Source organism: Sebastes fasciatus, chromosome 6 (genome assembly GCF_043250625.1).
Source record: "Sebastes fasciatus isolate fSebFas1 chromosome 6, fSebFas1.pri, whole genome shotgun sequence".
Classification (NCBI taxonomy): Eukaryota; Metazoa; Chordata; class Actinopteri; order Perciformes; family Sebastidae; genus Sebastes; species Sebastes fasciatus.
Window position 1 is genome coordinate 17,255,521 of NC_133800.1, and position 15,489 is coordinate 17,271,009.

At 39.9% G+C, this 15,489-nt stretch overlaps 2 protein-coding genes across 4 annotated transcripts; both read left to right on the forward strand.

Moving 5' to 3' along the window:
• The first annotated feature begins 702 nt into the window (after positions 1–702).
• lztr1 (leucine zipper like post translational regulator 1) lies at positions 703–11,626 on the forward strand. 3 transcript variants are annotated; one of them, XM_074638069.1, is made up of 20 exons: positions 703–1,039; positions 1,977–2,175; positions 2,285–2,347; positions 3,176–3,232; positions 3,334–3,413; positions 3,519–3,627; positions 4,084–4,167; positions 4,245–4,302; positions 4,410–4,549; positions 4,647–4,848; positions 4,969–5,079; positions 5,275–5,367; positions 5,491–5,586; positions 7,036–7,210; positions 7,326–7,495; positions 7,680–7,963; positions 8,486–8,635; positions 10,007–10,112; positions 10,214–10,294; positions 10,742–11,626. In XM_074638069.1, the coding sequence occupies exons 2-20, from the start codon at positions 2,024–2,026 to the stop codon at positions 10,856–10,858; spliced, it is 2,328 nt and encodes a 775-aa protein (XP_074494170.1). In that variant the 5' UTR covers positions 703–1,039; positions 1,977–2,023; the 3' UTR covers positions 10,859–11,626. The 3 variants fall into 3 exon arrangements, with proteins under 3 accessions (XP_074494170.1, XP_074494171.1, XP_074494172.1); XM_074638070.1 differs by having other exon boundaries at positions 727–1,039; positions 7,039–7,210; XM_074638071.1 differs by having other exon boundaries at positions 763–1,039; positions 1,977–2,194.
• Positions 11,627–13,247: 1,621 nt separating this feature from the next.
• cldn26 (claudin 26) lies at positions 13,248–14,133 on the forward strand. Its single transcript, XM_074638072.1, has one exon. The coding sequence runs from the start codon at positions 13,367–13,369 to the stop codon at positions 14,021–14,023; it is 657 nt and encodes a 218-aa protein (XP_074494173.1). The 5' UTR covers positions 13,248–13,366; the 3' UTR covers positions 14,024–14,133.
• Positions 14,134–15,489: the final 1,356 nt, after the last annotated feature.

Sequence of the window (15,489 nt, forward strand, 5' to 3'; positions counted from 1 at the left end):
ATTACCCTTCATTAATGCTTTCACTGTAAGGCTTAAAACTGTTATGCTCACAGTATAAAGTAAATAGTATAGCCAGTGGCGGCTGGTGGAAATTTTTCTAGGTAGGGCAGTGCCACATCCAATCAATTTCAGCAAACATCCCGGTATGATTTAATGCAAAAAAGTGAAGGTAACAAAAACACATTACTACTTTTCAGTTAAATAATTATCATAGTTATTCATTATTAAAATATCAAACAATTATTTTATTCCAGCAGGAGCAGTAAAGAATGCTTAGAAAAACACAACAGTATAAAATGTACTCAGTGGTGGAAAGTAACTAAGTACATTTACTCAAGTACTGTACTTAAGTACAATTTTGAGGTACTTGTACTTTACTTGAGTATTTCCATGTTCTGATACTCCACTACATCTCAGAGGGAAATATTGTACTTTTTACTCCACTACATTGATTTAATAATTTTACAGATTCAGATTATTAATACAAAATATAATCAACGACTAAATGATGTATTATTATAGATTTAACTACCCTGCAGTATATAAAGTCATTACAATTTCCAGTCCTACTATACTCCTACTAAAGTCCTACTAAACTACACTGAGTATAGTTTATATAAGCAGGCTACAGACTGTGAGGGTTAAATGTGCTTGTTGTTGTTTTACATCACAGGAAGTGACGTCATCACGAGCCTCTCTCGGGGGCGTGGTCTGAGCCTCTTTAACTGACAGCAGCTCTCTGCTTGTTTAGCTACTTCAACGTTAGTTAGCTTTAGCGCCTTGTTGACAGCTTCTTCTCTTCGTAGCTGGAGTATTGAACCGGATAAAGCAGCAGTGTAAAGTAACTAGCTATTAACGTTAACTTTCCATTCGTTGTAACTGTTAGCTTGTTTAGCAGCTTAGCTCAAAGCTAGCTAGCTAGCCAGAGCTAACTAGCTATGCAGCTAATGTTAGTGTGTAGCATCGGGAGTAGCTAGCTGACTGTTAGCCGGAAGACCTTAATCCTCTAAATAAAGCGGACTACAGTGCATCTACGAAGGTAATACCAGAGACACACACCACAAAGCTGACATGAGCTCTCACTCTCTGTAACACTGACTCTTAATACTACTTTTTACATTCTCATGTGCAATATTAGTGTCCAACATGTGCATTAGTGTCCAATATGTGCAAAATTACTGTTCATTGTGTGCAATATTAGTGTCCAATATGTGCAAAATTAGTGTCCAACATGTGCAATATTACTGTTCATTGTGTGCAATATTAGTGTCCAACATGTGCAATATTACTGCTCATTGTGTGCAATATTACTGTCCAACATGTGCAATATTAATGTCCAACATGTGCAATATTACTGCTCATTGTGTGCAATATTAGTGTCCTACATGTGCAATATTAATGTTCATGGTGTGCAATATTAATGTTCAACATGTGCAATATTACTGTTCATTGTGTGCAATATTAGTGTCCTACATGTGCAATATTAATGTTCATGGTGTGCAATATTAATGTTCAACATGTGCAATATTACTGTTCATTGTGTGCAATATTAGTGTCCAACATGTGCAATATTACTGTTCATTGTGTGCAATATTAGTATCCAACATGTGCAATATCACTATTTATTGTGTGCAATATTAGTATCCAACATGTGCAATATTACTCTTCATTGTGTGCAATATTAATGTCCAACAGGATCAATATTATTTATTTTTGTTAGCTTACTTTACCTTTTTTATTTTACTTATCTTATTTACTCATTTTACTAAATGTATCTTACTTAATTGTTATTCTTTTAGGCACTGGTGCTAGAAATAGTACTTTTTTATTCTATACACTTGTATTTTATACACTTGAACTTGGTGTTATTTTGTTGTATTTTTGAGCAATCTCTGGCACAAGAATTTCCTTCGGGATTAATAAACTTATATCTTATCTTATCTTAACTATGGCGTTAACTGTGCATGTTCCTGCAGATGAGTGGCCCTGAGAAGTGATTCAGCTGGATGAGTTGGCATCGACGATGTCCTTTAAATCAACCAAAGTGGCTCCCAGTGTTGATTTCGACCACAGTTGCTCCGACAGCGTGGAATATCTGACGCTCAACTTTGGCCCATTTGAGACTGTTCATCGCTGGAGAAGACTCCCTCCGTGTGATGAGTTTGTTGGTGCAAGGTAACATGTTGACAGATGAGTAGGTGCAGCTTTCTCTGACTTTCAGCCGGCTTAATCTGCACATTTTCAGCCTTTTTATTCACCTTGAACTTCGTTTGCTTTTATTTAGGCGCAGCAAGCACACTGTTGTGGCATACAGGGATGCCATTTACGTGTTTGGGGGAGACAATGGGTGAGTTTAAATTTGTTTATTTTTGTTTATTTGTTTATTTATTTTGCACAATTTAAGACTATACAACATACCAAAAAAAATAAATGAATGATATACAGGGCAGGAAGAGGCAAAAAAAACACTGGGCTTATCTGAAGCCTCCACCTAGAGACAAGATTAATATAAAGAAATAATATGACTACATAATATTGATAACAAACAATTAGGACAAGATATATATAATAATAACAATACAGTAAATATATATAAAAAAAGACAAGTGTGTGTGTGTGTTGCCTGGAAGTGTATGGTTAGTGTTTGTGAGGAGGATATTGATTTAAATATCTATAAAGACTTCTGGGTAATTGTAACAAAACAACATTGTGAGTGGGAAAAAATTAAAAAACATAAAAACAGATACATGGACAACATGGGGAAAAGCAATTACAAAACAGCAATTAAATGACCCTTTAAGCGACTTTTGAAACATTTTACAGATGAACAGTTTATTGATAGATGTGAAAAGCCACTCCATCATTTGGTTCCCCTAAATCTTATCGAAAATTGACCTCTACTAGTGAGGAATTTAAGAGGATGAAGATCTAGAGACTGACGGGTTGAGTAAGAATGGACCTATGAATTTCTTTTTAAAATAGGTCTTGAACTGCTCTGGAATATTCCCACCAGAAAGTATCTTATAAATAAAAACACATATTTGAGAAATATAGATGTGTGACTGATCGAGTTGCAATCCTCACAAAACGTAGTATTGGGCAGTGACTGGCATTTTTCCTTTATGTTAATGTCCACTTCATCACATGCATTTACATTTTGTGTGTCACCTAATAGAAAGAACATGCTGAACGATTTGCTCCGTTTTGATGTGAAGGACTGCTCATGGTGTCGGTAAGATTGCAGCAATGCACTATACCACCTTAAAATAGCAATTAAAACAATGACCGACTGTGAAATATGATTTATTTCCTTTTGTATGATATTCACTACAGAGCCTTCACCACTGGAACTCCACCTGCTCCCAGATATCACCACTCAGCTGTTGTTTATGGCAGCAGCATGTTTGTTTTTGGTAACTTTTTTAAGCTTATGTTCCTCATGATCCCATGTCATTCATGCTTCCCATTTTAAACGCAGGTGATATTGATGCTATAATGCTTGACTTAATATTTTTCAGGGGGCTACACTGGAGACATCTACTCAAACTCAAACCTGAAAAACAAAAATGACCTTTTTGAGTACAAGTTTGCAACAGGGCAGTGGACTGAATGGAAAGTGGAGGGGAGGTAATGTGTTTTTAAACATGTTTCTAGGCTCGATTTCTATATCATATTTTTCACTGCCAGTTTGTGGCTGATTATTTTAGCTTTTTTCTAAAACAAATCTGGAATTTATTGGTGTTTATTTGGGATTTTGTTGAGTTTCATTCAAGGGTACATAACCGGCATTTTGTGTTTTCTCCCCATGAGTCTGTTTTTCCATTTCTATAATTGCAGCTTATTGTGAACTTTCCTCATTGCAAGATGGCCATTTGAACTTAAAATTACAGGGAATAGTGTTGTTTTACACCTGGAAACACAGCTATTTTGGGACGCATGATGGGGGCACAAAATCTATGTGGAAATCGGTTTAAACCAACTTGTTCCTTTTCAAAACCTTGGGTATGTCTGCTGTGAATCTGTAAAAACCAAAAGCTCATTGAATTTCAGAATCAGCCCTACTGTCCTTTGTCTCTGTTTCAGCTTGCCAGTGGCTCGGTCTGCACATGGGGCCACGGTCCATAATGATAAACTGTGGATATTTGCTGGCTATGATGGGAATGCCAGGTATGTTTTTTGCTTTTGTCACAATTGACACATTGTTTTTTGTATGTAATATTGACAGATATTTCCCCCTTGTGCAGGCTGAATGACATGTGGACCGTCAATCTGCAAGATCGAGAACATGCGTGTTGGGAGGAGGCCAGTATAATAAATTTCAATATACAATAACCAGAAGAACATTGAGAGTACAACGCTCACCAACACTGTACTGTATGTGTTAACGTCTCTCCCTTTGTGTCCATCAGATCGATCAGAGTGGTGAGATTCCTCCATCTTGCTGCAACTTCCCTGTAGCCGTATGCAGGGACAAAATGTTTGTGTTTTCTGGTCAGAGTGGCGCCAAGATCACCAACAACCTCTTCCAGTTTGAGTTCAAGGGCCAAATGTGAGTACACCCTTTGCTTGTGCCTATGACTTACCTCAGTCACTCATCCTGTAGTTTCCAGTGTTACATGGGACTTATCATTACTCCATCTTCTCAGGTGGACACGCATCCCGACCGAACACTTACTGCGGGGCTCCCCTCCACCTCCCCAGAGACGTTATGGCCACACTATGGTTGCCTTTGACCGCCACCTGTATGTATTTGGGGGTGCAGCTGACAACACTCTGCCCAATGAACTGCACTGCTACGATGTGGACTCTCAGAGCTGGGAGGTGATCCATCCCAGCATGGATAGTGAGGTATGACCCAAATGGATTTACAAAAAACTGTGTCAATAGACGATGGAAGTGGTTGAATGATATCATCAATACTGTATGTGACAGGCTGAATTATTACTTTCACTTTCCCTGCCCCCTCAGATGCCCAGTGGGAGACTCTTCCACGCTGCTGCTGTGATTCAAGATGCCATGTACATCTTTGGAGGAACTGTGGACAACAATGTGCGCAGTGGGGAGATGTACAGATTCCAGGTTAGTATCAACAATTTCATTGTTGAAGAATACAAGCACTTGCTCTAAATATTTCTACATCATTTTGACACTGGTCAAAAGCCTTTCCTGTCTAAAGAAAAGATTATGGACTTGGTATACTTGAACTGTCAAACTTGTTTGGAGAGAAGCTTTAATAGTGATGTACCTCTTGAAAATATTACTTTTTTCTTGCAGTTCTCCTGCTACCCAAAGTGTACTCTCCATGAGGACTACGGCAAACTGTTTGAGAATCGTCAGTTCTGTGATGTGACGTTTATTCTGGGCGAGGTGGGTTTGTGATACTGGGAGGATAAGCCTCTAAACTGCTGAATAAAATTACAAGGTGACATTCACGTTATCCTACTAAGATGATTTTTAAGTCTGTTTGACTCATTGTTGTGTTGTTCACAGAGGGAGGACAGAGTCTTGGGGCATATTGCCATAGTGACTGCAAGATGTCAGTGGCTGCGAAAGAAAATCCTGCAGGCTTGGGATAGGCAGCGACAGGTCAGTGCCACGCAGCAAGTATACTTAATTTCCTCTCAGACAAGGGAAGACTATTGATGTTGACAGAAGATATTCATACACATGAAACATTTGATTAGAAAAATCAGAGGCATGTGTAGTTCATTTCACTCAACTATCACTCAGACTGGAAGACCAGGAAAAGAGAAATACAAACAATGTCATGAAATGAAGATTATCACATTCCCAGATGATCTCTACTGTGATATCACAATACTGGTATTATATTGACACAACTCCTGTGTCATCATTCAGATGTCAAACAGCCATAAACTGACATAAAGTTGAACTGGCAGAAAACAGAAGAATTCAGTCCAAATGAGCTGGTCCAGTTAAGGAAGGATGCACCTCTACCCCATTATCACATATCACAATATTATTGCCAGATTGATTGTTTGTTCCACCACTATTGAACAGGCTCATGAGGGGAAATCAAGGCCTTATTTTCAGTATCCGTTCCACAACCACATTTATAGAAAATTAACCGACTCACTGCTGACTTTATGAACTCATTGAAGCTGCAAACAGAATATGAAACAACTGACATAATGAGCCCCTGACATGTGGGTTAATGAGTGAGGTTTAACCAATGACTTTATCACAATCACTTTTACTGCAAAGTGACATAATTTGTTAACCTGATCCGCCAGATGGTTTGTTACACAGAACCATCTGAGAAGTAGTCATTGGAAACTGAAAAGGGCAGGCACTTTCAAACAATAATTGGCAGGTGATTGGTTGAACCATCTGTCGATCAAACTCTTGCTGTAGCCAGTCGGGAGAAGAGCGAAAACATCTTTTCCATCGAGAAAAGCCTTCAGTGGCGTTCTTTGCTCTTCTTTCAATGAAGAAATACTCTCCAGCTCTGATATAACTGATGCTCTTCAGGAGCCGCCATTGTTGTTTAGCACGAACAGTCGACCTCTCGGTGTCGCCTTACACAAACCTAAGCCACGCCTGTAGCTGCCATTAGCTCCTCACAGGACACTGATTGGTCCGTGCTCTGGCTTGCCAGACACAAACGCGTTACTTGAAGCCTTACGAGATGGATTTTTGTGTGATATGTGATCCTGCAATTCTCGCGTGATCTTGTGACTTTGCAAGAATCCAGTGGCTGTGCGAGGTAAATAATTTGTGGCACTCAGTATATACTGTATATCGACACATAAAGTACATGCCCAACAGGGTCTTACAATGCAGAATAGATCACCATTAGCTAAATCAGAATTTGTGCATTAAAACTGGAAAAGGCTTTTGCCTATAACTATTTTTTTCCTCAGTTACCATGAAATTCAGTTAAGTTTAAGTTTTCTGTACAGAAAAAGCTGTTTTTATGGAGCATTTTATATAGTTTTAACAGTAAGAGGTCACTGCTATAGAGGAAGAGCTGGAATGTTAAAGTGTTGCGTAATCTGCTGTCTTTGTGTGCAGAAGACTAAACAGGACAGCAGCGAGGAAAGTGACGATGGGGCAGCTGGAGGCCCGAGGGATATCCAAGTAGGCAACAAGCCGATGCTAGAGGTGTCCATCAGGGAAGCGGAGTCCCAGCCTTTTGAAGTCTTAATGCAGTTCCTCTACACGGACAAGATCCAGTACCCACGCAGAGGTACATCTCTCCTCATCATTGCCCTGTTTATCAGTCTTTATATTGTAACTGCAGTAATCCCCAAGAGAGACAAGTAAAAACTGATAATTCATCCTTTTTTTGCTTATCTCCAAAGGTCATGTCCAGGATGTCCTTCTAATTATGGATGTATACAAACTGGCCCTTAGTTTTAAGCTTTCCCGCCTCGAACAGCTGTGTGTGCAGTACATTGAGGCATCTGTCGACCTGCAGAATGTTCTCAGTGTTTGTGAAAATGCCAACAAGCTGCAACTGGACCAGCTCAAGGTACGTCTGGATAACTGTTGAAGACTAACTTAACACCAGCTGCATATGTAATGTTTACTGCCCTCCAGTGGTTGAAGTTCAGGGTGTCTTCAGTACAATACGTGTTATACTATCAATCAGAAGAGGTCAGTAAAATAATCATCTACTTGTTACATTCATGTTAACAAATGATTTCTTCCTCCAGGAACATTGCCTTAATTTTGTGGTGAAGGAGTCTCACTTCAACCAGGTGATCATGACGAAGGAGTTTGAACGTCTGTCCACCCCACTGATTGTGGAGATTGTGAGACGAAAGCAGCAGCCTCCTCTCAGGTTGTACTCAGACCAGCCTGTGGACATCGGGACCTCCCTGGTCCAGGACATGAAAGCTTACCTGGAGGGGGGCGGCCTAGAGTTCTGCGACATTGTCCTGCTGTTAGACGGACAACCACGACCTGCACATCAAGCCATACTGGCAGCCCGATCCAGGTAGGGACAACACATGTTTCATGATCGGCTTTGTGCACATGCAGCAGCTAGAGCCAGTTATCAGATCCCTGACTTGTACATTTTTGAGTAAGGATGCTAAGCTACAATGTTTTGTTCTACAATTGAATGTGCTTCAATTGCTTTAAGCTGCCCCTTAATGTCAAAAGAGAAAACAATTCAGAAATTTTAAAATGTGTTAGTCCTTTGCTGTCCGTTGTTTTTGTGTTGTGATCCGAGGTTTAATAATAATTTCATTATTTTATAAAAATGATGCATATTTTACTTTATACTTAAATTTATACTTCAGTACAAATTTATGTTTTTTTTGGTTGTAAAGAAGAAGAAGTAGAAGATTAGACGTTAACCAGTGACCAGCAAGAAATGCATTTTGCATCATGTGCAAACGTTTTAGTGACGTGATGAGCCTCATATTTTCTTATCATTGTACTTGGAGACATCGTGGTGCATTTCAGCTGAGTGATTTGTGTGACACTTTTTAAGGTTAATATTTTTACTCCTCAGTTACTTTGAGGCGATGTTCCGCTCCTTCATGCCCGTGGACGGTCAGGTTAACATTTCCATCGGTGAGATGGTTCCCAGTAAGCAGGCCTTTGAGTCCATGCTGCGTTATATCTACTACGGCGACGTCAACATGCCTCCAGAGGATTCCCTGTATCCTTCTCAAATTCACACTGCTTTTTATTCATTCACCAGATTAAGTCTTTCCCAGGCAGGTCTCTTGATTCTTAATTTATTGTGGCAGAAAGGTATTTACTTTTATTTCAACAGAGAAGTTGGGGAGTTTTGTACAGTCAATTTCAGTAAATATATTTTACGTCTTTTTTTTTTATGCCAGTCATATTTACACACACATGCCACATGATGTCAGAGTTGGATGCAAGCAAGTGTTGGACTACAGCAACGCTTAACATTGGGGTGCTCTATGTCCACACTGACTCTGTTAAATATGCACTTCTGTTACGTCAAACCGCCTACCCATCAGCCGTGTGCTCGAGATCAGACTGGAGACGTAGCCACTTAAAAGATAGGTGAGTAGCCTACTTGCTAACTTCCTACGTTTGTACTTTTTAAACAGAAAACACCCATTTTATATTGTGATATTTACTGGAAATAACAATATAGCCAACAGCAAGTAGGTTGCTAGTACCAATTTTCAGCTCCCTGAAAATTGCTCTACCTCTAGCCAGCTGTGTAACGTCACAGTCAGTCACATACAGTCAGTCACATACGCTCACAACTTGTTATTGGTGTGGAAGTTTTTATTTAAATGTCATTAGGTGTGTAGTTGTTGTACAGATATGTTGCACCTGTTTTCTTCTGAAATATGTTAGATAAAGTGGGATATACTGCAATTCATTTTCAGTTGGGTTTTATTTGTCCACTAACCTGGATCACTTTTATTTTAGGATTTGTTTGAGTGAGAGACGATACTGTAACTTGGTGCAGTTTTGTAGAAAATGTAAGTTATTTTAATAGTCAATGATTAATTATGAAAATACAATTGAATTCCAATTTTTCATGAAAGAAAAGTTACAAAAATGTTTGTATGCTGTCAGTTATAGTTCTTAGAAATAATCTGAATCAGCAAAAATCAGAATTGGCAGCTCCGACTTTCAAAAAATCGGAAATTTGAATCGGCCAAGGAAATTGCAATTGTTACATCTCTAGAAAAAAAACAATTTTATTGGGATCCAAAAAAACGCTAGTCAGCCTCTAGTGGTCATTATTGGAACTGCACTTGTGTATTGAACTTTTTTTTTTTTATCAGCCATTGTGGTCACTGCCTACACAAAATACAATACAAGGTACAAAATATAACTTCTTTTAATTCTTTCATTAGCATCATAATTGTCTTTTGCTGTGTTTATGTCCAGTGTTAAAGCTGCCTTTGTGTTGCATATAATGAGCAAATACTCTACTGTGTAATTCACATTAAGGTTCTGTGAAAAGTCAAAACTTTTTCACTGGAATAAAGCACACAGAGAGAGACGTTTTTTCACTTCCTTAACCTGTGATGTTCAGCTATCTGTTTGCTGCACCATATTACTACGGGTTTTCAAACAACAGGATGCAGGCTTACTGCAAGCAGAATCTGGAGATGAACGTCACGGTGGAGAATGTCTTGCAGGTATTTATGTTTTCCCCCAGGAGGGGAGCAGTGACCTAATTTTACAATGTTCCATACTTGAAGACGTTTTCTTTCTTTCTTCTTCTCCCTCAACCCTTCAGATTCTGGAGGCAGCTGATAAGACCCAGGCTCTGGACATGAAGAAGCACTGCCTGCACATTATTGTCCACCAGTTCATTAAGGTGGGTGGGCTTGTATCCGGAGCTCTGGGGTTTTGCTGCCCACTCACTGCAGCTGAGCTAACCCTGTAGGCTCGTCTTCTTTGCGGGAGACTGACACCTTTTGGCCTCCTAGTGGATCACTCTCCGTCTTCTACGTAGAGAGGAGACTGTTTACAGCCCGGCCGGCTGTACAAGCACCTCCTCACATAGCGATGAGGGTCATAGTGCCACTCTGATTATTGTTTGTTTGTATTGTTTGTTCATAGAAACAGCGAAGAACTCAATTCTCACCCTGCTTCACTGCAGTGTCGGTTCTGTTGTTGATGTTTCTGCTTCTTTCTGTTTATCTTCATTTTTTTTCGTGCATGAGCAATCAGGTTCTGCTTATTCCTCATTTTAATCTGTTTGACCCATTGTCTTAAGTTAAGGCTCATTTCTTTCATTTTTTGCTCTCCTCCCCTCCCAAAGGTGTCCAAGCTCCCCAACCTGCGGTCTCTCAGCCAGCTGCTGCTGTTGGACATCATTGAGTCTCTAGCTACACACATATCAGACAAACAATGTGCTGAGATGGGCTCCGACATTTAGGATGACGTCGAGAGCTGGGCTCTTTTCTCCTCTCACAGAAGCCATACATCTCTGCTCCACCTACTTCTAGTCATTCCCTCATCCCCCAACGCGCAGTACTTTTCTTTATGTTGGCCCTCGCATGTCTTGACCCACATTTTATCCACGCCTTATCAAGTTGTTCTTACTCTGCATTTCAATGAGGTGAGAAATCAGTGAAGAAACCAGATTCTAGCTCAGTTACAATTTTTTAAATGGTCTAAAAACTCCCTTTTTATGTTTAGTTTGTCATTTATTTATTTTCATTACAGAAGAAAACGTTGCAAGGTTTTATTCTGCTCAGTATTGCTGCTGCATTTTTTTAATAGTTATGCAGAGGACTGTAATATTGTGACACTATAGAAAGGTTCAAGTGTTGCCCTTCTAAGTAATCTAAATGCTTGATCAAAGTATACTATTAAATGGATTATTCATCTATAGATCTGTATTCATCACGTGTATTATTCTCAGCTCTGACTCGGTTAACAAGCCAGGATTAAATGTAAGGAATCAAAATCATTGTATGAAAATAAATAGAATGTATGTCTGTCTGAAAGCTATTTGTTTTATTTAATGTTCTTGTCATTGGCACACGTCTTTGTAATACTAATCACCTCTTACCATTACTAACAGACGAGCTATCCATAAAATATAGCAATGTGTATTTAGTGACATCAGTATGCTGTTATTAAATATTCACCCACATGGGTTTCATGTATTTAAAGCCTTAATAAATCTTATAGAAAATGAGTCGTGTTGTACTGAGTCTCTGTGGCCCCCTGTCCTCTGACCTCTTGTGAAATACAGAGCCAGTGGAGGCTGAACTCACTTGATTACCACTCAAAAGTCTCATTTTCTTTGAGCTTCCAATATGCCTCTTTTGCTGTCTGTTAAGAGTAAAATTATGTAATTCCAAGTTTTTGCACACCAACCATCCTTTGGCAGCTTCAATAAACAGTAAAATGTGCCAAGAGTTGGGTGAACTTTCCTATAGAAGCCCGGTATTCATAATAAATGATGTCCTGCAGTGGGTATCAGACTTTGTTGTCATAAATCTACTGGACCCTCTGACCTGTTTTACCTTTAAGTTGCCTTTAAATCCTACGCTCACCCAAACAAACAGCAGATACTTAGAAAACTATGTTGTATGTTCTTAGGCTAAACTACAGTACTGTTGCTGGCCCCACTGGGTTGATAGGCAGTTTCATCTAAATGCTCTGGTCCGCTCAGTACTCCAGCTGTTTTGTTATTTATGATCGCTTGGATTAAAACCAGATATCTCAAAGTAAGCAATTTACTGATATACGTTTTAAAATCAATACAGTTTCTTCCAAAAAACCTCACAAAGGAGTGAATCTGAAATTCTTACACAGACCTTCACCATAAACCAAAGCCATTGTAACCCACACACACACTATGTGAAAAAGATGAAGGTTAATCCTTGACCTTTCATGAAATTAGCCACGTCCTTCTGGGGTTTCAGTTTCCACAGATCTATGGATGATAAGGCCAGACAATGCTCCTTGGTTTGAGAAGGTGAATTCCTGCATGCAAGGTTTTGCACTTGCAGAGATTTGGTTTAATTTCAACTAAATTAAAATTTAATAGGTTAATTTGATTGAATGAATTGCAACTTGTTTTATTCTTGTTGTTCTCCAGTCAAGACAACCCTAAACATGCCAACTACATTAAGTATGACTGGAATTAAATAGGCAGATTGTAAGAAAACATTTTTTGACTGTTTTTTTTAAAGTTATTTAGTAAATTTTGCCCATGGGATTGGGGTAAAAAAGGTTGACCTAATTGCATAGACAGTAGATTGGATTTTCTGTTAGCTGCCAGTTGTATCTGTGAAGACCCTCAGTGGAATTCACAAAGTGTTGGACTCTTTTGGACTCTGTTGTAAGTACCGTTGCAGTGAGCACAAAGTGCTATTCATTGTCCAGATACTTGAGACACTTGGCAAATCGAAAGCTCCTCCTTGGATTTCCTTAAAGTGTAAATGTCTTTGACTAAAATAATGCCCAAGTCTCATCAATGACATCAGTAAAACAACTCATCTGAAATAATTACAACTTTAAAAGATGGACTGAATTTTACAGAAACAGGCCTATAATGCAGCAGCTTTTAAATCTTCTTCTTCTTGTGTGTACCTCCCATGCTCAGCTTGCTCATGTTTCATTCATTTAAGTCCACTTGCGCGCACACAGCCCAGAATCCCACTGGACATATTTGGTTTCATCTAAAAACAGAGTTCATTGTTCACTGTGAAGATATTGAACACTGAATCAAAACAATACGTCTGTTGTCATGCCATGGTCCAGGATTATCTCCCACTTATCAGGTGCATTTTATTAAGCAGGCTGAATAAGTGGGCCGGCCCGGTCGGTCTTGCTACCTCAGCAGGTGGGACGGGCCACAGAGCCACTCTGGATCTCCCAACCTCTTACCTGCACACTTGAGCCGGAATCACCGCACAGAGTGCAGAAGATGGTTTTTCTAACAACTAAAGTGATGCAAAGGACTGCTTTCTTTGTGACGTTTGGGGGTTTGGTCACTTCTCTGATCACCGCCTTCCTTCCACTGTGGAAGACGATGAACTCTGACCTGAACGAAGTGGAGAACTGGTTCTCTGGGCTGTGGCACACCTGCCTCTACACCGAGGAGGTGGGGATTCAGTGCAAGGCCTATGATTCCATCATGGGGCTGCCGATGGATCTGCAGATCTCCAGGGTGCTCATGTCTGTGTCTATAGGCACTGGAGGTTTAGCTCTGCTGGCGACCTTCCCAGGAATGGAGGGGGTTGGGATGTGCATGGGGCAACCGGGTCTGAAGAGACAGCTCCTCATCCTCGGCGGGGTGCTGTCCTGGGTGTCAGGGCTCACCACTCTGGCTCCCATCTCTCTTGTGGCTTACACAACTACGGTGGACTTCTGGAACGAGGGCTTACCTGATGTGATGCCCCGCTGGGAGTACGGAGAGGCGATGTTCTCTGGGTGGTTTGGAGGTTTGACTCTGGTCATCGGAGGGACTCTCTTCTTTGTAGCTGTGTGCATGGGGGACTACGACCAGAGGCCACCAAGTGTGCCAAACAGCCCGCAGGCGAAGCACAGAACAAAGCACTACCTGAAGACAGAGGTTTTATAGATTTCTTATTGTCAAATGTGCACATTCATACACTTCATATGGAGACCTGTCAGCTTGTGGAGTGATGACGTAATTAAATACTTCAGCAGCTCTATTTGTGTGATAATGACGAGAATAACATTTCTGACTGAAGTAACATGAAAGCTACATGTGTTTTATTTGTTAGTGTCTAAGTCAATTGTACACATTTAAACCGTAATCTGTTTCTGGTTCATTGTGAGATTTTCCTCATCAAGTTTTCACAAACTATTAAAGTAATGCAACATAATAAGCAACTGCAGTTCATCTTAGTCCTTTAAAGTCTACAGATTCTGGAGAAACAGGCTTTATTTGCCAGTAAACATGCACCTGGTGCACATCAAACTTTTCTTTACATATGAATGAATAATAATAACTCAAAAATAACTTCTTGATATTTAGTTAAAACTAGCGAGTCTTTGGCTTTACTATCTACTTTATTATTTACTATTTACTTTGGTGCAATATTAATGTATTTCAGAGTAGTCAACTCTGATTATGAGGACACCGACTCCCAAATTGATTGACTAGTCTGACACTAGATAAAACAAAGTTACTACTGTTTTCTGATGCTTTGAAAAGTCTGTGGTCCTTCAGTAATGCTTGAAAAACAGATGAGAAACAGAAAATACAGTTTTTCACATATATAACTATTTTATAGGAACCCTAATCATCTGAACATGCATGAAAATGTCCAACATTTGTGTTGCACAGGGTCTCTCAGTGAATAGTATAACAGGAGTTGCATTCCAGTGCTGCAGCTCCTCTGTGTTGAATTTCGTTTGGTGGAGGGGGGACTTGGCACCACCAGCTCCCTTGATACACTACTTGGCTCTGGTATACTGCTGTACATTGTGATGACTATCGGTGATTTGGACATGTTTTGTCTGTTTTTCAGACGTCACAACAAATCAGGAAAGGGTACAGAATAAATTACTGTGATCAGTTTGTATCATATGGAGCTGTGTGACTAGAGGTTGTGTTTAACATGCCCAATTGCTTAACCGACACTAGATCTAATTAACAGTCAGGTTGAGTCTTATAACAGCTGGCATTAATGTTTCAGCCTGCAATAACTTAATAATTTTAGCCTATGAGCGATTCATGCCACATCTCTCGCCTCTTTTAATCTGGGTTTTTGGATGCTGCAGTTCTCTCCGGCTCTTGCAGAAGAGGGTTCCCCTGTAATTCAATTAAACTGAGTGATATAGGTTATGCCTCCCTGTGAGACCCTGATCAGCAGTGGTGGACTCAGGCTGTCTGAGGGGCAGGGCCGAAAAACATTAAAAGGGCACCAGTGCGCAGAAAGTCTTCTAGCATGTAGGGCAGCCTGTATGGCACTGCATCGCATCCTCTCAATTTTAAGGGCAATCTAGCGGGAACATCATCATGTTTTTTTCTACTGGAAGGGCACCCTAGAGGGCACTTCATCATGTTTTTTCCATTTA

Coding starts and splice junctions, on each gene's coding strand:
- lztr1 (XM_074638069.1), top strand. CDS start 2,024: ATGTCCTTTAAATCAACCAAAGTGGCTCCCAGTGTTGATTTCGACCAC. Junction 3,233..3,333: donor AAGGACTGCTCATGGTGTCG/GTAAGATTGCAG, acceptor TATTCACTACAG/AGCCTTCACCACTGGAACTC. Junction 3,414..3,518: donor CAGCAGCATGTTTGTTTTTG/GTAACTTTTTTA, acceptor AATATTTTTCAG/GGGGCTACACTGGAGACATC.
- cldn26 (XM_074638072.1), top strand. CDS start 13,367: ATGGTTTTTCTAACAACTAAAGTGATGCAAAGGACTGCTTTCTTTGTG.